At 43.4% G+C, this 24,028-nt stretch overlaps 1 protein-coding gene across 2 annotated transcripts in view; it reads right to left on the bottom strand.

Moving 5' to 3' along the window:
• The window catches only part of LRRC49 (leucine rich repeat containing 49), a 171,606-nt gene extending 147,969 nt beyond the window's left edge, over nucleotides 1–23,637 (bottom strand). The window contains exons 1-3 of one of the 2 annotated variants that reach the window (XM_040415768.1): nucleotides 23,449–23,637; nucleotides 17,421–17,483; nucleotides 6,264–6,351 (exon numbers count right to left, since the gene is read on the bottom strand). In XM_040415768.1, the coding sequence (XP_040271702.1) occupies nucleotides 6,264–6,351; nucleotides 17,421–17,483; nucleotides 23,449–23,487 (190 nt within the window). In that variant the 5' untranslated portion in view covers nucleotides 23,488–23,637. The remainder of the gene's footprint in view (nucleotides 1–6,263; nucleotides 6,352–17,420; nucleotides 17,484–23,448) is intronic. The other variant, XM_040415769.1, reaches the window with a different exon arrangement.
• Nucleotides 23,638–24,028: the final 391 nt, after the last annotated feature.

The following is a 24,028-nucleotide window of genomic DNA, read 5'->3' as shown; positions in this document are numbered from 1 at the left end:
GGTACCACTCATCTCCACTACAAATAGGAAAAAGAGGCTACAATTTGCACAAGCTCACCAAAATTGGACTGTTGAAGACTGGAAAAATGTTGCCTGGTCTGATAAGTCTCGATTTCTGTTGAGACATTCAAATGTCCGAATTTGGCGTAAACAGAATGAGAACATGTATCCATCCTCTGATAGCTACTTCCAGCAGGATAATGCACCATGTCACAAAGCTCAAATCATTTCAAATTGGTTTCTTGAACATGACAATGAGTTCACTGTACTAAAATGGCCCCCACAGTCACCAGATCTCAACCCAATAGAGCATCTTTGGGATGTGGTGGAACAGGAGCTTCGCGCCCTGGATGTGCATCGCTCAAATCTCCATCAACTGCAAGATGCTATCCTATCAATATGGGCCAACATTTCTAAAGAATGCTATCAGCACCTTGTTGAATCAATGCCACGTAGAATTAAGGCAGTTCTGAAGGCAAAAGGGGGTCCAACACCGTATTAGTATGGTGTTCCTAATAATTCTTTAGGTGAGTGTATATACGTACAGTACAGACCAAAAGTTTGGACACACCTTCTCATTCAAAGAGTTTTCTTTATTTTCATGACTATGAAGGCATCAAAACTATGAATTAACACATGTGGAATTATATACATAACAAACAAGTGTGAAACAACAGAAAATATGTCATATTTTCACCCTTTGCTTTGATTACTGCTTTGCACACTCTTGGCATTCTCTTGATGAGCTTCAAGAGGTAGTCCCCTGAAATGGTCTTCCAACAGTCTTGAAGGAGTTCCCAGAGATGCTTAGCACTTATTGGCCCTTTTGCCTTCACTCTGCGGTCCAGCTCATCCCAAACCATCTCGATTGGGTTCAGGTCCGGTGACTGTGGAGGCCAGGTCATCTGGCGCAGCACCCCATCACTCTCCTTCATGGTCAAATAGCCCTTACTTTCAAAGTTTTCCCAATTTTTCGGCTGACTGACTGACCTTCATTTCTTAAAGTAATGATGGCCACTCGTTTTTCTTTACTTAGCTGCTTTTTTCTTGCCATAATACCAATTCTAACAGTCTATTCAGTAGGACTATCAGCTGTGTATCCACCTGACTTCTCCTCAACGCAACTGATGGTCCCAACCCCATTTATAAGGCAAGAAATCCCACTTATTAAACCTGACAGGGCACACCTGTGAAGTGGAAACCATTTCAGGGGACTACCTCTTGAAGCTCATCAAGAGAATGCCAAGAGTGTGCAAAGCAGTAATCAAAGCAAAAAGTGGCTACTTTGAAGAACCTAGAATATGACATATTTTCAGTTGTTTCACACTTGTTTGTTATGTATATAATTTCACGTGTTAATTCATAGTTTTGATGCCTTCAGTGTGAATCTAGAATTTTCAGTCATGAAAATAAAGAAAACACTTTGAATGAGAAGGTGTGTCCAAACTTTTGGTCTGTACTGTATATAGTGGTTCCTTATCCTTACGATGAAAGGAGGTTGGCAGCGCCATTAGACTTTACAGTTTGTGTCGATTATCTGAAAGGGGTTGGCCACTTTCTGGTTACTGTTGACCAATGTGTTTGTGAGATGTCTATATGGCACTTACTAATGTATCCTTTGTTGAAATTCTGCACCATTTTCTATATTTTATTAGGTATGCCTTCTTGTTTACAAAGTCTTTTGTGCTGTCCACAGGGAAGTCCTGTCCATAAGACGGCCGCTGATGGAGGGTAATGTGACCAGGCAAATCACCTCCGTGTGATGCCTCCTCCATTCAGACACACTGCACCTGCTCTAAACACCCAACAGAACAAGTACAGATGGCAGGGGCAGTGTATCTGAATGGACGAGGCGTCATATGGAGGTGATTTGCCTGGTCACATGACCCTCCATCAGCGGCCATCTTATGGACAGGACTTCTGTGTGGACAGCACAAAAGACATTATAAACAAAGGGGCATATCTTAAAAAATATAGGGAATGGTGCAGAATTCCAACAAAGGGCATATTAGTAAGTGCCATATAATCATCTCACAAACACGTTGGTCAACAGTAACCAGAAAGTGGCCAACCCCTTTAAATGGTTTCAGGATGACTATTGCATGTTGTAATAATTGTAAGTTGAGTAATCGGTTCCAAATCCCCAAAATGTCATCCAAAGTAAGAGAAGATTAAGATTTAAGAAAGATAAGCAGGTAACTAAGACAGATAAAAGTCCTTACATATAACAGTCAGGAATAGCTGATAACTAGCAGCTAATAAAGCTACTTTACCAGAGAAGTCTGAGACATTGTATGTTGAGTCTAGTTTCAACTTACAATGGTCTTTTCTGACCCATCGTATGTTGAAAATATTGTATCCTGAGGCCATTGTATCTTGAGGGATCACTGTATATTTATATATACACAGACACATGTTAAAGTGTCGGACCATAATGCTCTACATGATGACTCTGTTACGTCGGTATAGTTAATGACTATATGGCACTTGCACTTCATTTATATAGTTGACATTATATGTACTGGTCCAGCTCAGTCTATAATATATCTTTTATAATATACCCGTAGTAAAGCCCATAGGAGAACTTTATGATATATTCAACAGTAGATTTAATACTGTGTATTTTTATATAATACTGCACTATTACTATTTAACACTGTATTTTTATATAATACTGTACTATTATTAATATATGGTTTTGCTGTATATAGCACTTGCACTTTACTATTTAATTATATATAGTATATAGAGATCTGTGTTATATATTATATACAGCGTTGTGTAATTGGTCCCTCCGGTTATGCTTTTTATTAGATTTTGTGGGTTTTGAGTAATTGTGTCAGCATAATGTCATCTATATAATAAACTACGAAAAGAGCACACTTAGGGTATGTTCACACGACAGATTATTCTGATGTGCATATCCATGCAAACTACAAGGATTAAATCCAATGTCATTCAATGGGGCTAATCTTTGCATTTTTAGCCTAAAATAACATGACACTTACTTCTACAGCGGATCAAATGTCTGAATTCTGTGCCAAAATTTACCTAGGCAAATTTTTGCGGAATCCACATTCATGGGATGCAGATTGCAGGCTTTATGGGATAAACATAAAATACTAGTACTGCTGTTTACTTAGTACTGCCTTAAAGTGGTTAACCCATGAAAAATCTTCAGGATAGGTGAGTAATGTAGGTAAAGAGGGAACAGGGGACTTTCAAGTGCTTGGTGGAAGTCCCAGCATTCGAACGTTATCATTTATCTAGTGTTTGATGGAAGATGATTCCCAACAGTCTCATTTAAGCTTTTGTGCTTCTTCCTGGTGGTGAGCTGATGATTAGTGACATTCTTACATCATCCTCTCATATTTATGTACCTGATAACCCATACAATAAATCACAATATGGGAATAATACAGGCAGCGATGTCACAGAACAGGGATTAGAAACACAGTTATTTATAACGGAAAAGACAGCAAGAGCATAGAGCGCCAATTAAAGGGGTTGTCCCACAAAAAATACTCTACAATTTTCAAACCAGCACCTGGATCTGAATACTTTTGTAATTGCATGCAATTCAAAATTTTGTATAGCCCCTGAATTATTCAATAAAATGTATCTGTATAGCGCCGCCTGCGGTTTGTTTTTTTATTTCTCTGTCTGGTTCACTGAGAAGGCTGCACATGCTCAGTTTCATCCTTCAACTGCCTCCTGAGCTGTGATAAGGAGAGAGCTGCACATGAAAGACACACCTCCTGAGCTGTGATAGGGAGAGATCTCAAGCAGAAAAGACACGCCCCCGAGCTCCAGCAGAAAAGACACTCCCATGCCATGCAAACTGCTAGATTTATATCCTTGTAGAGAAATGAACGAGGAGATCTTTGGATCCATGTGAGGTACAGGGCTGGTTCTAATATAAAAAGTATAACAAGTATATCGTGGCTCACCCGTATCCGGTCTGCGGTAAGGTGCTCTGTTTCTAGATGATTCATCCTATCATCCACAAATTAGTTACAAGTATACAAAGTAAAAACAGGCACTCACCATCTGGTCTGAATAATAAAATGTCTTATTTAATGAATAAAAATATGGTAATAATAGGTAATATGAACCCCTGACTTTTTTTGTTGCTGTATTGCTGCAATGTACCTACTTGCTGGGTTGGAGGATATATTGTATAGTTCGTAGTAATCTGAATGAATGTGATTTAGTAATAAACAAAAATTGCTATGTGCTCCTTATAAAAGAATAATACAAATATGTATAATATAAAACTGTGAAAAACATGGATGTGGTCAATGCATATTGGTGCTCCAGAAGTCTAGACAGGGCTGGTTCTAGCTTAGTTAGAAAGAGGCTGCCATGTACTATATGATGTATGATTTTCATTTTTTACATTAAGCATAGAGTAACCCCTTTAAGAGGAGCTGAATGCACAGTCATCACAGAACCAAGGTCCATTTCCAGGCTGCACTTCCAAACAGAATCCATGTAAAAGTTCACATTTTTACTATGCAATTACATTGTACATCCAAAACTGGCAATTTTTTGACTAAAAGAATGGGCCTTTCCAGTGGCGTTACTAGAAATCACTGGGCCCCACAGCAAATTTTTAAATGGGGCCCCCCTCCCCCAGTAATTTTTTCGCAACCTAGTAAAGATCGCTCTCTCAGACCAGGCCAGGCAGCTGTTCCATCCGTCTATACTGCCACTGTATATCATTTCATTGTGTAATACTGTTGAGGGGCCCTGACAAAAATCTTTTAGTCCTCCTCCTCCTGGATGGGCCCCTTCTGGGTCAGGGCCCCAAAGCAGCCGCTTCCCCTGCTTCCCCTATAGCTAAGCCCCTGGGCCTTTCTCATTATAAGGTCACAATTAGGGATGAGCAAATCGACTTCGGATGAAACATTAGAATACTGTACGGAGCGAGCGCTCTGCACAGTATTAGAATGTATTGGCTCCGATGAGCCAAAGTTATTACTTTGCGAAGTAAAATGGTACCTTGGAACCGAACTGGAGTTCGGTAAAAGCTTTTTTACAGTAGAAATTCATTTCTGAAGTTATTACCCTTAGTCTCGCGAGACTTCGCAAAGTAATAACTTCGGCTCATCGGAGCCAATACATTCTAATACTGTGCAGAACGCTCGCTCCGTACAGTATTCTAACAAAGTTTTATGCGAATGAAACATCCGAAGTCGATTCTCTCATCCCTAGTCACAGCCCATAGCAAACGACCTCAACGAGGACAGAGAACGGGGATAATAAAATTAGCATTGTAATACAAAGATGATGAACACAGTGATGTCATACCACAGGGATAATAAACACTGATGTCACAGGTAAAATGGACCTGCCCATAAGTAGCACAGTAGCCAAGACCCCTCATACCCTAGGGCCCATTTGTAACTGCTACCTCTGCAGGCCCCCCTACAGTTGCGCCTTTGGGGATACAAAAAAGGGTTAACCATAAACCACACTTAAAGAGGTTACTCCATGATTAGTGTAAAAAAAAGAATATATGAAAATCAGACATCATATAGGACATGACAATCTCTTTCTTTCAAAGCTATAACCAGCCCTGGACCTCAGAAGAATTCAAAGCTCTAAACATTCATTGCGCCAATTGCCCTGCTAGATTATATTCATGGTGGATGTCATTTCTGCGGAAGCCCTCTCCCTAAAGGGGAAATATACACAGCAGTGTAGTTGGTGTTTTCTCATGTGGTTTTCATGGCGTTTCTGCACCAAATCCCATATATGTTACTTGCAGATTTTGATGTGGATTTGCCCCAGATCTCTCAGTTTGGTGAAATCTGCACTGAAAATCGGCACAAACAATTGACATACTGTGGATATAAAACTTTCCACACCGAAAATCTCATTAACTCAGCGGGTACTGCATTATGCTTCGGATTTCCTGCATGAAAACTCACACATAATGTGAATATACCCTATCCGTCACAGCTTCTAACAGTAGATAAAGCTGGTGGCAGGTGAAGGACAGAAATGAGCATGTGCGTCCACCTCAGCAATGTTACAGAGGTGGACAGAGAAATAAGGGAAAGAACAAACAGCAGGTAGTGCTATACAGATGAATTTTATTATTAGATGCATTTTTAATTACATGACATTTCAAAAATGTCGAGTATTTTTTGTGGGACAACCCCTTTAAATTAAGCATGCAGGGGGACATTTCAATCTTGCAATATGGGAACATAAAGAAGGTCACCAGCAATCTTATCGATGTGTAGCCGCCATACCTTGCCTTCCAGTAACGTTCTTTTCCAGGTCATGCTGAGGATGTCTGTTGTTGAGGGGGGCTGCGTCCTTACTTAACCTGAAGTCATACTGTAACACACAGAACAGTTTCTATTAAAACCACATGGACTCGCTCGTGCCGATTGCAGACTTTTTATTCCAGTTGTTAAACACTTATTTTTTTCCCATTTTTCTACCTCTGAAATAAACAGGTCACACTTACAGGATGTGACACTATGGTTCAGAAATGCTTATTACTGTATCTGCAACAGCATACAAGAACTGAACATTGGATTCTCCTAGTCAGGGAATATCTTATATAAAATATCACACCACTCATCCATAATGCATGAACACTGATTGCTAAATATACAGCCTTTCACCACAAATATCTCAAACTGGCAATCAGTTTCCATACAGCTACATGATTTTTTTTTTTTTAAATTAGCCTTTAATGGGCAAATCTGAAACTCTAAGGATTTGGGTGATGTACTCTGTCAACAGAATATCTGGATTGAATTTGTTTAACAAAAAAAGTGTCTGAAAGGGGTTTTCGAGGCTGGCAATATTGATGATGTATCCTCAGGATAGGTCATCAATATCAGTTTGGTGGGGGTCCGATACACGCCACCCCCACCAAACAGCTGTTTTAAAGAGGACCTTTCACTAGAATAAAAAATCTAAACTAACTATACAGACATGGAGAGCGGCGCCCAGGGATCCCCCTGCAGTTACTGTTATACCTGGGTGCCGCTCCGTTCGCCCAGTATAGCCTCCGGTATCTTCACATGTTAGGCTCCACCCAGGGAAACCTGCCGGCGTCTCTTTCTCCCAGGCTGTAGCGCTGGCCAATCGCAGCGCTCAGCTCATAGCCTGAGAGAGAAAAAAACCTCTCAGGCTATGAGCTGAGCGCTGCGATTGGCCAGCGCTACAGCCTGGGAGAAGGAGACGCTGGCAGGCTCCTCTAGGTGGAGCCTAACTATGAAGATACCGGAGCCTATACCGGGAGAACGGAGCGGCACCCAGGTATAACAGTAAGTGCAGGGAGATCCCTGGGCGCCGCTCTCCATGTCTGTATAGTTAGTTTAGATTTTTTATTCTAGTGAAAGGTCCTCTTTAAGCAACAGGTGCTAGAAACTAAACAATGGACGAAGATGAAAGCAGAAAGTGCCTTCCACTTTGTCATGCCCGTGCCAGGGTACTGAAGATCAGCTCGGAGTAAAGTGGCATACAGTGCATTCAGAAAGTCTTCAGACACGTTCATTCTTTTCACATTCTATTATGTTGCTGCCTTATGCAAAAATTAAAAAAACGAATTCAAGTTTTCCCTCATAAATCTGTGCTCAATGCCCCATAATGAGAAAGTGAAAAAATTTAATTTTAAAACTGTTTGCAAATTTATTAAAAAGGAAAAACTGGATTTTTGCAAGGACATAAGCATTCAGGCCCTTTACTATTAAACGTGAAGCTTAGCTCTGGGAACCTTCCCCTTCTCTTGGTCATCTTTGAGATGTTTCTACACCTTGATTGGAGTCCACCTGTGGTAAATTCAGTTGACTGGACATGATTTGGAAAGACACACACACCTATCTATACAAGATCCCAGAGCTGACAATGCATATCAGAGCAAAAACCAAGTTATGAGGAGGTAAGAACTGCCTGTAGAGATCAGAGACAGGATTGTGTGGAGGCACAGATCTGGAGAAGGGTACAAAAAATTTCTGCTGCATTGAAAGATCCCAAGAGCACAGTGTCCTCCATAATTCTTAAATGGAAGACGTTTTGAACAACCAGGGCTCTTCCTTGAGCTGGCCGCTACACCAAACTAAGTAATCGGGGAAGAAGGGCCCAATGCTCACTCTGGCTTAGCTCCAAAGATCCTATGTGCAGATGGAAGAAACTTCCAGAAGGTCAACCATTACTGCAGCACTCCAGTGATCTGGGCTTTATAGCAGAGTGACCAGAAAGAAGCCTCTCCTGAGTAAAAGACATATGAAAGCCTGCCTGGAGTTTGCAAAAAATAATCTAAAAGACTCTTGGCCATAGACCTTACAGGGAAATTCCCCGGTGGGCCGATGCCCAGGGGGCCGCCTGAGCCCTCCTCACGGCCGGCCAGTGGAGGTTTTTGGGGATGCATTTTGTGCTGCTGGCAGTATTTTCTGATGGACTGTGGTATTTGGCTCTGTTGGAGTGGTATAACGTTCCGCAATATGGTATCGCTGGCCCTGCCTTCCATCAAGTTGGACCCGACTACAAAACGGGGCCACTTTTAGTATTTTTTCCAGGGCCACTTTAAGTTCCCAGTCCGCTCATGACTGTGAGAAACTAAATTCTCTGATCTGATCAAACTAAGACTGAACTTTTTGGACAGAATTCTTAGGCTACTTTCACAATAGCGTTCGGAGCGGATCCGTCTGATGTTTCATCAGACGGATCCGCTCCGATAATGCAGACGTTTGCATCCGTTCAGAACGGATCCGTCTGCATTATAACTTAGAAAAGTCAGAAAGTAGCCTGAGCGGATCCGTGCAGACTTTACATTGAAAGTCAATGGGGAACGGATCCGCTTGAAGATTGAGCCATATAGTGTCATCTTCAAGCAGATCCGTCCCCATTGACTTCCATTATAAGTCTGGACGGATCCGCTCGCCTCCGCACGGCCAGGCGGACACCCGAACGCTGCAAGCAGCGTTCAGGTGTCCGCTCACTGAGCGGAGCGGAGGCTGAACGCTGGCAGGCGGGTGCATTCTCAGTGGATCCGCCTCCACTGAGAATGCATTAGGGCCGGACGGCTGCGTTCAGGGCCGCTCGTGAGCCCCTTCAAACGGAGCGCACGAGCGGACACCCGAACGCTCGTGTGAAAGTAGCCTAAGCCTGATGTCTGGAGGAAATCAGGCACTACTCATCACCTGCCCAACACCATCCCCACGGTAAAGCATGGCAGCATCATGCTGTGGGGGTGTTTTTCAGGGGCTGTGTCAGGGAGTCTGCTCAGAGTTGAGGGAAAGCTGAATGGAGCAAAGTACAGATGATTTGTCACAATTCAATTCTATTGTTTTTGAAAATCTTACAAACAAAATATAATAATCATCTCAGATAAAGTCAATAAAATCAATTCATTTCACTTTCAACACGCAATCCATGTATCTTTCCATTTTCATGTGGTTATGAATACAGCTTATATCACAACTAATATGATATCTTATTTTCTCTATCTTAAACATTAGGCTTGTCCACATTAGAGGCAGATTGTTTGAAAGAACTCAAGCACATCAGGTCCATAACAAATACCCCTTGGCGCCATCCAAACACCAAGGTTAAAGAGGTTGTCCAAAATTTTGATGCTAATGACCTATCCTCAGGATAGGTCATTAATATCTGATCAGTGGAGGTCCAACTCCCGGCACCCATGCCGATCAGATGTTTGAAGAGGCAGCAGCACTCCAGTAAGTGATGTGACCTCTTTACAGCTTACCAAGCACATAGCCTGCATCATATAGAGACTGTGCTTGGTAATGCAGCTCATCTCCATTCACTTCAATGGGACTGAACTAGGCCAAGTAACTAATGAATGTGACATCACTGGCCTAGGAAGAGGCCCCAGCACTCACAGGAGTCGGACCCCAGCAATCATATACTGATGACCTATCCTGAGGATAGGCCATCAATATCTATATCTCAAACAACCCCTTTAAAAAAAAAAAAAAAGGGATGTACAATGCCCACGGGAGCTCAGGGGTAAGATGTACATTTGCCCTACTGCCTGCTAAACAGACAGCCGCTTACGAACATTTCACTGCTGAGGCCAGTCATTGGTTCGCAGCGGCACACGTGACCCTGTATATGCTAGCAGTTTACATGTAGGGACAGAAGCACAATGAAGACAGACAAGGACCCACGGAGCCAGAAGCAAGCAATGGGGAGCAGGTAATTATGTTTTCCTTTACAGGTGCAGTGGGGGAATTAAAAGAAAAACAAAAAACTATGGAATATCCCGTTAAGAATTCCAATGGAAAGGTTTTCACAGTAATTTCTAATGATATTAAAGGGGTTGGGCAGCCAGTAATATTGATGACCTATCCTCGCTTGCAGCGGCGCCGCAGTGTAATTACAAGTGCTTGTTTCATTATAGTGAATAGAAGTACTTATAATTACACTGCGCATCCGAGACAACACGCAGTGTAATCTTAAAGAGGAAGGAGCGCCCGTACGAGCAGCACCTCCACTTCAAACCGCTTAATGGGGGGGGGGGGGGGGTCCTGGGATTTAGGCCCCCACTGATCACCTGTCCTGAGGATGGGGCATCAATATTATTGGCTGCACAACCCCTTTAAGACTAACGTATACATACTGTATCTCCTAACACTTGAACAAAACATACTGGAGCAGACGCCTTCTTGTAATACTTTATTACATTTATTGAAGTGGATTTCCAGTGAAAACCTTCTAGCTTTGCCAGCGGGAGTGTAATAATACCGCTGTAGGATTTTGTCTTATTTACCCTTTCATCATGTTTCAATGCACCAGGCTGCACTGTGGGGAAAACATCAATGCCGGACTCTCAATTATTCAGCGGGAGGGATTCATCAATACGATTAGATTAGTTAATTGCATTGACGAGACATGGCACGCAGCACAAACATCCCATTTATCAGGTCCTCCCCCCATCTTCAGGGGCTGCTCACATCACATTTTAGCCCTCTGTCGAGCTTTCCGCCTGGGGGATTACATCTGAATACCCAAAAAGGGTATTCCAAAGTATCCCTCGGCAGATACATTGACCATAGACTCTGTTTGACCTGCTTTTCATCTATTTTTTGTGGGACTCAACAGAATAGTAAAATATGCCACTCAAACGGAGTAAAAAGTTTAATCTACTGGACTTCACTTGCCTTAGTGAACTGAATGGACCTGCTGAGGGATTCGTCAGAATACCACTTTCGGGTATCCCCCCGGTGAAAAGTTCAGAAGCATGTTTGGAAAAGAGAAGTGGTTTTCCATTTATACTCAGTGTGACTCATTTACTAACGTTTTCTACCACATTTGTGTTCAGTGAACTGCGCATTTCCATGAGGAAGCTGTATACTAAAGGGCCTGCACGGGGACGCAGACAGAAGGTCATATTATTAGGAAATCTGTAGAACCCTAGTTAGCCGCTACACTGAAGGGCAGGTTGAAAGTATGCAATATGAAACACACAATAGGGAAGATTTATCAAACTAGTGCCCAAGACAGTGGACTCTGGGACAACCAGGGCTGTGGAGTCGGTAGATAAATGCTCCGACTCCTCAGTTTCTGGTACTTCCGTCTCCGACTCCTCTGTATTTAATATGCGAATGTATTTTATACATTCCTTGAAGGAAAGAAAGGCAACATACATGTCATTAGCACAGAACTACTGGCTAGGAGCCGCTGCCTTCTCCTTTGTGTGCTGATCTTCTGCTGAAGATCGGGCAGTGGGGGGATGCAGGACGGGGCAGGGGAAGGGGCATTTATTGTAAGACATGATTTCCCTAGTAGAATCCCATAGTCATGTTTAAAGTTTAAGCTAACAATCGGAGTTTACACGTTTTTATAGCCTTAGCTGAATGACAGCAGTTTTTCTAATGGTTTACAGCTTCAGTCTTGAGCTATTGACTATCCATTCCCTTCACTCATACAAGTCTCTAGTCCTGCAAAAAACATATTTACTTATCAGTTATCAGTGAGAGGCTAGGTTAACCCTGTAACAGCGGAACACAACACAATGGAAAGTATAGGTATTGCCGCTCCTTAACTGTGCGTTGCGTGCCATATAGTGAAGCATATGAAAAGCGTGCTTCTTCATGGTCACTTAACGTGTTCGTTTTGCGGTAACGAAACGCACTGCATGCATTGGCCTTTATTCTTACAGTAGAGAAGTACTGTATTTTTCGCAAAAGTGGGGGAAAAATAGCAGTGCGTCTTATGGGGTGAATGCTGCGACCGTCCGGTGAATAGGCTGAGAGGGAGGAGGGGCTGGGGGCCGGCATCCGTTTCTGTAATTCAGCGGGGCCCGGTGCAGTCACTGTATTCTACTACACCGGGCTCCGCTCACTGTAGTATACGGTAATCATATTTAACTTGTGGGTATTGTTAAAGTATTCCAATCATCTTAAATCTAGCGCTGTACTACTTACTACTAACTTCTTGGCAGTCAGGAGGCCGAGTGGGCGCTTGTAGCGTAGCTCACTACGTCACATGCCTGCTCCGCCCACTTTATGAATGAAGCAGGCACCGGGCCCCGCTGCCATTACAGAAACAGATGCCGGCCCCCATTCACTACACAGGGACACTGCTATGGGGGGGGGGATCTGTGGATGACACATAAGATAAGATGCTAAATATGTATCATCCACAGATGCCCCCATAACAGTGCAATCCACAGATGCCCCCACAATGATCCCCCATAACAATGCCATCCACATATGCCCCCATAACAGTGCCATCCACAGATGCCCCCATAACAGTGCCATCCACAGATGCCCCCATAACAGTGCCATCCACAGATGCCCCCATAACAGTGCCATCCACAGATGCCCCCATAACAGTGCCATCCACAGATGCCCCCATAACAGTGTCATCCACAGACCACCATTAGTTCAAAACCCACCAATAGCACACCTTTTGGTTCAAATTTTTTTTTTCTTATTTTCCTCCTCAAAAATCTAGGTGCGTCTTATGAGCATGTGCGTCTTATAGGGCGAAAAATATGGTAAACTAATTATAACTTTTTGTGAATTGGGACATTTAAACTTGTTTTTTTTTTATTTTATTCCAATTTAAATCTAGTAGGAGTCGGAGTCAGTTCATTTTTTGCCGACTCCAACTCCAGGTACCCAAAATTGCCTCCGACTCCTCGACTCCGACTCCACAGCCCTGGTCCACACAGAGGTCCGGTCCATAAGATGGCCACTGATGGAGGGTCATGTGACCAGACAAATCATCTGTGTGTGATGTATCCTCCATTCAAATACATTGCACCTGCCATGTGCTCTTGTTCTGTTGGGAGTTTACTGCAGGTGCAGTGTATTGAACTGAGGAGACATCACACACAGATAATTTCCCTGGTCACATGACCCTCCATCAGCAGCCATCTTATGGACAGGACCTCTGTGTGGACAGCACAAAAGACTGTGTAAACAAGGGGGCATAGTTTAGGAAATATAGAAAATGGCACGGAATTTCAACTACAAGGCTACATTAGTAAGTGCCACAGACTCATCTCATACACATTGATCAACAGTAGCCAGAAAGTGGTGAACCCTTTTAAGGGGAACCTGTCATCATGAAAATGCAATGTAAGCTACAGGTAGCATGTTATAGAGCAGGAGCTGAGCAAATTAATATATACCGTATATTTTTCCCCCTATAAGACGTATCTGCCCATATGATGCACCTAGGTTTAAGAGGAAGGAAAAAAATTAAAAATATATATTTTTCATCAGATCTCAGATCAGACCCCCAATCAGGCCCCCAATGTTAATCAGACCTCCAATGTTAATCAATCCTCAGATCAGACCCCCAATGCTAATTAGACCTCAGCTCAGACCCCCAATGCTGATTAGACTACAGCTCAGATCCCAATAAGACCTCAGATCAGACCCCCAATGTCGATTAGACTGACGCTCAGAGCCCAGATCAGAAAAAAATAATAATATATCAACTCGCCTGTCCTGTTCCAGAGGCCGCTCCGGAGATCCAGCACTCTTCCTGCCACGCTGTGCTGTGACCTGGCGTCCTCACACTGTGCGCAGGTCACAGCGCAGCGTGCAGAGCCCTGCAGGAGAAGACCAGGAAGCGATAAGTACATAGCCAGCATGGGGAGTGCTGCATTCACTGCTCCTCGGCCCTCCTGTACTAATGAGAGATTCCATAAATGAAGTGCTCATTAGTATTCGGCCTGATATTTTTGCCCCACTTTGCGGGGGGGGGGGGGGGAATGCCTCTTATAATTCGAAAATTACAGTAGTTGTAAAGACTACATACACCTTCAGGGGAATTTTTTATGATTGCATTTTACACATTTTGTGCTACAAATAATTTTTTTAATTGGTCTTTATTAAAAATGTTCAGCCGTTTCTAAAATACAAGAGTTAAAAAATCTGTCTGTTTGCAAGCTGTCACAGCCTGTTTTCTTTGAATCCCATCATCTGATGGCTCAAGTGTACCTCTTATGTCTGATCTCCTGGCCTCATGAACACTCATGATAGCTTAATTCTTATCAAACTGGTAAGAATATGACTTAAATAACTGGTTATAAGGTTAGGAGATCAGAGATAAGAACTACACATGAGCTGTCAGATGATGGGATTCAAAGAAAACAGACTGTGACAGCTTGCAAACAGACCGATGTACATAGCCTTTAAATTCCTGCTCATTCCGGGCTTTGAAGTCAAGAAGATGATTTTATCATTGATTGACAACCTTGCTGTTACGATTGTGTATATAGAGATAGCTAGCAATCCTAACAGGAAGGCTGTCAATCACTGATAGGACCGCCTCCTTGAGTTCAAAGCCCAGAATGAATTTCCAGCAGGAATTTAAGTGTATTAAAAGTACAGGTTATAGTGAATCTTTTCTCATAAAACTATATATCAGTCTGCTCAGCTCCTCCTGCTCTATAACATGCTGCCTGCTGCTTCCTGCTCTGTCCATTGTATAGTTGCCAGTGGCTGATCATAGGACTGCCATGTGTCTGTCCCCCACTGAGCTGATAGATACTTCAATATTGAAGTATCTAAGTACAAGAAAGCCATTCATTCTTTAAGTTGGTCACTCATATACATACAAGAATTACAGCTTTCTCAGTATTACCAGTATTATGTGTAAAGTGAATGCAGGGGGCAGGACAGCAGAAAGCAGATGCAGCCAATAGAAGCAAAGCAGGAAGTCTGTGAGGTGCAGATTGAGCCAATAGAAGCAAAGCAGGAAGTCTGTGATTTGAGGCGCCAGCCAATAAGCTGTAGAGCAATGAGTGATGTCACAGTATATGTACAGCCCACTAACATGCAGCCATCTTGGTATTTCCTGAGGTGTTATGGGCCTATAGTGTACAGAGCACCTTGAAAACTTACATATGAGGGACCAGGATAAAAGAATGTAACATGCTAGTGTTATATAACATGCTAGTAGTTTCATTTTACTATGCTTAGAGTTTCACTTTTTACTTTTAGTCATAAAATATATGTGAGGTGTTGAATTGCTGGGGCCTGCTCTTGACCGGTGTGAGAGAGAGTTTTTTTTTTATATACAGTACAGACCAAAAGTTTGGACACACCTTCTCATTCAAACAGTTTTCTTTATTTTCATGACTATGAAAATTGTAGATTCACACTGAAGGCATCAAAACTATGAATTAACACATGTGGAATTATATACATAACAAACAAGTGTGAAACAACTGAAAATATGTCATATTCTAGGTTCTTCAAAGTAGCCACCTTTTGCTTTGATTACTGCTTTGCACACTCTTGGCATTCTCTTGATGAGCTTCAAGAGGTAGTCCCCTGAAATGGTTTTCACTTCACAGGTGTGCCCTGTCAGGTTTAATAAGTGGGATTTCTTGCCTTATAAATGGGGTTGGGACCATCAGTTGCGTTGAGGAGAAGTCAGGTGGATACACAGCTGATAGTCCTACTGAATAGACTGTTAGAATTGGTATTATGGCAAGAAAAAATCAGCTAAGTAAAGAAAAACGAGTGGCCATCATTACTTTAAGAAATGAAGGTCAGTCAGTCAGCCGAAAAATTGGGAAAACTTTGAAAGTAAGGGCTATTTGACCATGAAGGAGAGTGATGGGGTACTGCGCCAGATGACCTGGCCTCCACAGTCACCGGACCTGAACCCAATCGAGATGGTTTGGGGTGAGCTGGACCGCAGAGTGAAGGCAAAAGGGCCAACAAGTGCTAAGCATCTCTGGGAACTCCTTCATAACTGTTGGAAGACCATTTCAGGGGACTACCTCTTGAAGCTTATCAAGAGAATGTCAAGAGTGTGCAAAGCAGTAATCAAAGCAAAAGGTGGCTACTTTGAAGAACCTAGAATATGACATATTTTCAGTTGTTTCACACTTGTTTGTTATGTATATAATTCCACATGTGTTTATTCATAGTTTTGATGCCTTCAGTGTGAATCTACAATGTTCATAGTCCTGAAAATAAAGAAAACTCTTTGAATGAGAAGGTGTGTCCAAACTTTTGGTCTGTACTGTATATTGTGAACATCCTGTAGTACACATTTTTGTCCACAAGGTGGCAGCTAACCAGCTGTGTGAGCCTCTGTACATTTCTTTGTTTCTAAGACAACTGTAGCGAGAAGGTTGAATGCTACTTGCAGTTTTCAAACCTACCTATGAACTCAGAGTTGAAGTTGCTGAAACCACTCCTATCAAGTTAAGGAGACAATAGTCTTTTCGTAAGGAACGCCCCTTTTGTGATGTCATGTCTGCCATTTAAGTGACTGTATCTTGAATAAAGCTCTCTGGCTTAAGGGGATGAGAAGATATTTTCATGAAACCAACTTGTGTGTCTGGTCTCATTATAAAAGCAGTATGGCCCGTGCATACTTATACTTCTAATTGATTTGGCACCACACAAAGAAGATGAGAATCGCTTAAGTTGCGATAACACCGGCAAACAGGACAAAAAACTGACTATTTCCGTGATCAGTCTGGGTCCCAGCAGTCACTTCAATTAATGAAGGCTTTAAGACCTGTCCTAGCAAGAGATCCTGGTGGCATGTGAAGCCAGGTACACATTGCGGTGGTTGTATGTGGTTTTTTCTTCTTTATTTGTAAACCTACACATATATCATTAGGGTAGGTTCAGACGTAGGATTTTGTGCGCAGGTTTCAGCATGGATTTGGTGCCGAATCTGCGCCAAAGCCATCTCCTATTCTTGTCACTAAGAGGCAGCACGGCATGTCATAGTGCCGAGGGTTTTTGCACTTTGTAAAGCCCCAGCGGGAGCCTGCTCGCGGTTTATCTCCATCAATGGGTCCAAATGAAGACCCATGGCAGAAAGCACCGCAGTTTCTGCCGCGGGACACGCGGTGGATTTTATCACAGACAAAATCCTCCGTGTGAACCTACCCTTAAATGAATGGAGGAGAAAGAAAATGATAGTAATACTTGATTTACCTGCTTATTTTTATCCGTTACAGGGGTGGCCTGTAAAACCAAATGAAGGCCACAGTTATTTACCTGCAGAAGAGAAAAAATATTTCATTTACATTTAGAGGGGGGAAAAAAATGTAACACCACGTTATCATTACAAGTCATCTTAAAAGATTGAAGATGCTGTGATTAAAACAAAGTATTAAAGGGGTTTTTATTATGCACCCCCGCTGATCAGCAGTTTAAGGAGACAATGGATAGTCTATTGGATAGCGGAAGTGCTTGTAATCACAGTTCAGCCCCATTCACTTGAATGGGAATAGGTAATCTGACAGATGTATATGACATCCCTGGCCTAGACAGCCGATTAGTGGGGGAGTCGGGAGTCGACGGAACGGCCTGCCGGATCTGTCAGAACGTATGCCGACTGATTGCATTTTAAGACTGATCAGGATCCTGATCAGTCTTACAAATGCATTAAAAGAACGGATCCGTCTGTCCGTTTGTCATACGGACAAACGGATCCGTTTAAAAAAAGAAATTCACAATCTTACCGGTCTGCGCATGCGCAGACTGGAAGGATGGATCCGGCATTCCGGTATTTTGAATGCCGAATCCGGCACTAATACATTCCTATGGAAATTCAGGCAAGTCTTCAGTTTTTTTGGCTGGAGATAAAACTGCACATGCTGCGGTATTATCTCCGTCCTGAAAAGTCAAAATGACTGAACTGAAGACATCCTGATGCATCCTGAACGGATTGCTCTCCATTCAGAATGCATTAGGATAAAACTGATTATTGAGCCCCTGTGACGGAGCTCTATGCCGGAAAAGAAAACCGCAAGTGGGAAAGTACCCTAAGTCCTAAATGGTAAACATTTATGACAAATTATGTAAGCAAAACCCACCAATTTTGGCAGGATCGGCTGACCACGTAACGTGTATGGGAGCCGCACAGCTCCCCTCCTACAGCAGACGTCAGGGCAGCTAGAGATTGGCTGTGTTGGAATGTAACTCCCCAGTCATTTTGTTCTAAGGGAGACAAGTTACTGCCGAAGGTGTCTGCAGGAGAATTCAGCCGTCAGCGACAGATACTACACCATAGGACAGAGGAGTATTTTGCCATCAGTGACAGACACTACTTCATAAGACAGAGGAGTATTCTGCCTTCAGCAACAGATACTACACCATAGGACACAGGAGTATTCTGCCATCAGTGACAGATACTACACCATAGGACAGAGGAGTATTCTGCCATCAGTGATGGATAGTACTCCATAAGACAAAGTAGTATTCTGCCATCAGTGACAGATATGTAGTACTCCATAAGACGGAGGAGTATTCTGCCATTAGTGACAGATACTACACCATAGGACAGAGGAGTATTCTGCCTTCAGCAACAGATACTACACCATAGGACACAGGAGTATTCTGCCATCAGTGACAGACACTACTCCATAGGACAGAGGAGTATTCTGCCATCAGCGAATGATAGTACTCCAAAAGACAAAGGAGTATTCTGCCATCAGTGACAGACACTACTTCATAAGACAGAGGAGTATTCTGCCATCAGCGACAGATACTACACCATAGGACAGAGGAGTATTTTGCCATCAGTGACAGACACTACTTCATAAGACAGAGGAGTATTCTGCCTTCAGCAACAGATACTACACCATAGGACACAGGAGTATTCTGCCATCAGTGACAGATACTACACCATAGGACAGAGGAGTATTCTGCCATCAGTGATGGATAGTACTCCATAAGACAAAGTAGTATTCTGCCATCAGTGACAGATATGTAGTACTCCATAAGACGGAGGAGTATTCTGCCATTAGTGACAGATACTACACCATAGGACAGAGGAGTATTCTGCCTTCAGCAACAGATACTACACCATAGGACACAGGAGTATTCTGCCATCAGTGACAGACACTACTCCATAGGACAGAGGAGTATTCTGCCATCAGCGAATGATAGTACTCCAAAAGACAAAGGAGTATTCTGCCATCAGTGACAGACACTACTTCATAAGACAGAGGAGTATTCTGCCATCAGCGACAGATACTACACCATAGGACAGAGGAGTATTCTGCCATCAGTGACAGACACTACTTCATAAGACAGAGGAGTATTCTGCCATCAGCGACAGATACTACACCATAGGACAGAGGAGTATTCTGCCATCAGTGACAGACACTACTTCATAAGACAGAGGAGTATTCTGCCTTCAGCAACAGATACTACACCATAGGACACAGGAGTATTCTGCCATCAGTGACAGATACTACACCATAGGACAGAGGAGTATTCTGCCATCAGTGACGGTTAGTATTCAATAGGACAGAGGAGTATTCTGCCATCAGTGACAGACACTACTTAATAAGACAGAGGAGTATTCTGCCATCAGCGAAAGATACTACACCATAGGACAGAGGAGTATTCTGCCTTCAGCAACAGATACTACACCATAGGACACAGGAGTATTCTGCCATCAGTGACGGATAGTATTCCATAGGACAGAGGAGTATTCTGCCATCAGTGACAGACACTACTCGATAGGACAGAGGAGTATTCTGCCATCAGCGACGGATACTACACCATAGGACAGAGGAGTATTCTGCCATCACAGACAAATACTACTCCATAAGACAGAGAAGTATTCTGCCATCAGCGAAGGATAGTACTCCATAAGACAAAGGAGTATTCTGCCATCAGTGACAGATATGTAGTACTCCATAAGACGGAGGAGTATTCTGCCATCAGCAACAGATACTACACCATAGGACAGAGGAGTATTCTCTTCTGCCTTCAGCGACAGATACTACACCATAGGACACAGGAGTATTCTGCCATCAGTGACGGTTAGTATTCAATAGGACAGAGGAGTATTCTGCCATCAGTGACAGACACTACTTCATAAGACAGAGGAGTATTCTGCCATCAGCGAAAGATACTACACCATAGGACAGAGGAGTATTCTGCCATCAGTGACGGATAGTACTCCATAAGACAAAGTAGTATTCTGCCATCAGTGACAGATATGTAGTACTCCATAAGACGGAGGAGTATTCTGCCATCAGTGACAGATACTACACCATAGGACAGAGGAGTATTCTGCCATCAGTGACAGATACTACACCATAGGACAGAGGGGTATTCTGCCTTAAGCAACAGATACTACACCATAGGACACAGGAGTATTCTGCCATCAGTGACGGATAGTACTCCATAAGACAAAGGAGTATTCTGCCATCAGTGACAGACACTACTTCATAAGACAGAGGAGTATTCTGCCATCAGCGACAGATACTACACCATAGGACAGAGGAGTATTCTGCCATCAGTGACAGACACTACTTCATAAGACAGAGGAGTATTCTGCCTTCAGCAACAGATACTACACCATAGGACACAGGAGTATTCTGAGATCAGCAACAGATACTACACCATAGGACAGAGGAGTATTCTGCCATCAGTGACAGACACTACTCCATAGGACAGAGGAGTATTCTGCCATCAGCGACGGATACTACACCATAGGACAGAGGAGTATTCTGCCACCACAGACAAATACTACTCCATAAGACAGAGAAGTATTCTGCCATCAGCGAAGGATAGTACTCCATAAGACAAAGGAGTATTCTGCCATCAGTGACAGATATGTAGTACTCCATAAGACAGAGGAGTATTCTGCCATCAGCAACAGATACTACACCATAGGACAGAGGAGTATTCTGCCTTCAGCGACAGATACTACACCATAGGACACAGGAGTATTCTACCATCAGTGACAGATACTACACCATAGGACAGAGGAGTATTCTGCCATCAGTGATGGTTAGTATTCCATAGGACAGAGGAGTATTCTGCCATCAGTGACAGATACTACTCCATAGGACAGAGGAGTATTCTGCCATCAGTGACAGATACTACACCATAGGACAGAGAAGTATTCTGCCATCACAGACAAATACTACTCCATAAGGCAGAGGAGTATTCTGCCATCAGCGACGAATAGTACCCCATAAGACAAAGGAGTATTCTGCCATCAGTGACATATGTAGTACTCCATAAGACGGAGGAGAATTCTGCCATCGGCGACAGATACTACTCCATAGGACAGAGGACTATTCTGCCATCAGTGACGGATAGCACTCCATAAGACGGAGGAGTATTCTGCCTTCAGCAACAGATACTACACCATAGGACACAAGAGTATTCTGCCATCAGTGACATATACTACTCCATAAGACAAAGGAGTATTCTGAGATCAGCAACAGATACTACACCATAGGACAGAGGAGTATTCTGCCATCAGTGACAGACACTACTCCATAGGACAGAGGAGTATTCTGCCATCAGCGACGGATACTACACCATAGGACAGAGGAGTATTCTGCCATCAGTGACAGACACTACTCCATAGGACAGAGGAGTATTCTGCCATCAGTGACAGACACTACTCCATAGGACAGAGGAGTATTCTGCCATCAGTGACAGATACTACTCCATAAGACAGAGGAGTATTCTGCCATCAGTGACAGATACTACACCATAGGACAGAGGAGTATTCTGCCTTCAGCAACAGATACTACACCATAGGACACAGGAGTATTCTGAGATCAGCAACAGATACTACACCATAGGACAGAGGAGTATTCTGCCATCAGCGACGGATACTACACCATAGGACACAGGAGTATTCTGCCATCAGCGACGGATACTACACCATAGGACACAGGAGTATTCTGCCATCAGCGACGGATACTACACCATAGGACAGAGGAGTATTCTGCCATCAGTAACAGATACTACTCCATAGGACAGAGGAGTATTCTGCCATCAGTGACATATACTACTCCATAAGACAGAGGAGTATTCTGCCATCAGTAACAGATACTACACCATAGGACACAGGAGTATTCTGCCATCAGTGACATATACTACTCCATAAGACAGAGGAGTATTCTGCCATCAGCAACATTTATTATAAACTGCACCATAATTAACAGGTAATATCTGCTCTGCCAATGGGGTAACTACCAGGCCAGCATCTGCTCTGGGGCCCAACAACTACATTTCCACTCATAAGTCATAAGGTGCAGTTAGCGGTGACTTTAGATGGTGGAGGGGGTGGAAAATGTAATGCGCTGTAAGGTTTACTTAGGAGCCCTGCAGTTACCTTGCTGTGTGCATTATCCCATCTCTGTAGCTTTACTTCTTGCATTATTCCGGTGCTACCATATTACTGCATTATCCTGGCACTGTGACATCATGTTTGTATTATTCTTGCAAGTGACATTATATCATTTTTTTTTTTTTACCATGCTGTGATTTACATGATGGCCTTTTTAGTGTGCATGTTATTCCTATACAGTGACATTGCTGTGTGCATTATCTATGTACTGTGACATCACCGTGTACGCGATCCCTGTACTGTGACATCACCGTGTACGCGATCCCTGTACTGTGACATCATCGTGTACGCGATCCCTGTACTGTGACATCACCGTGTACGCGATCCCTGTACTGTGACATCACCGTGTACGCGATCCCTGTACTGTGACATCACCGTGTACGCGATCCCTGTACTGTGACATCACCGTGTACGCGATCCCTGTACTGTGACATCACCGTGTACGCGATCCCTGTACTGTGACATCACCGTGTACGCGATCCCTGTACTGTGACATCACCGTGTACGCGATCCCTGTACTGTGACATCACCGTGTACGCGATCCCTGTACTGTGACACAGTTGTGCACGTGATCCATTTACTATGACATCGCTGTGTACATGATCCCCATACTGTGACATCACTGTGCACATGATCCAGGTGACGTCACTGTGTACCATCCTTGTATAAAAGGGGAACGAAAATCATCATAGGTTGAACATGCTGCTAATCATGGTGGGGTCCCATGGTTACGCCATAGACCACAGTATAGCCATAGTATCCAGCCTTATGTCCCTGTGACCAGCTACAGGGCTATGACAAGTGCACACATGGAGACAGACATGGAGCCAACACAAAGCCATTACTCACATTAGACACCAGCCGTCCTCGGTATTTGCTGGGCAGCATGTTTTATCCCCGGGGGCACATGGCTGGCAGGAACCAGGAGAGGTCACGGGGTAAATGGTGAGATATAGTCTCTGATCGTGTCTCCCCTTCTATGACCCCTCACAAACAATACGAAGATGGTCTCTCCCACGTCTGTCAGGTGGCACTCGCTGTTGCCATAGAAACCGCCCGCCCCCAGTTCCCCACACACTGAATGATCCGGCAGCTTGCCGGCCTCCATGGTAACGCTGTGTTGCTACAAACGATAGCGGCCGTACTGGAAGTGCGCATGCGCGTCACTTAAACATGCAGCGGAAGTGGGTGCAAGAGATAAGGGGAGTTTGCTTCACGATTCTCTTGTGATGTCCTGCGGGGACAAGGAGGTTAATATTGTCAGTGGTGTCTCCAAGGGGCTTCGGATTTTGTAAGGATTTAGGACCTGGAGTAATGATTCCATGTGTGACAGGGTATAACAGTATTAGACAGGGGCGGATTGGCCATAGACCGTACAGGGAAATTTCCCAGTGGGCTGGTGCCCATGGGGCCACCTGGGCCCTCCTCA

This window comes from Bufo bufo, chromosome 1 (assembly GCF_905171765.1).
Source record: "Bufo bufo chromosome 1, aBufBuf1.1, whole genome shotgun sequence".
In the NCBI taxonomy this organism is placed as follows: Eukaryota; Metazoa; Chordata; class Amphibia; order Anura; family Bufonidae; genus Bufo; species Bufo bufo.
This window is presented reverse-complemented; position numbering and strand designations above follow the sequence as displayed.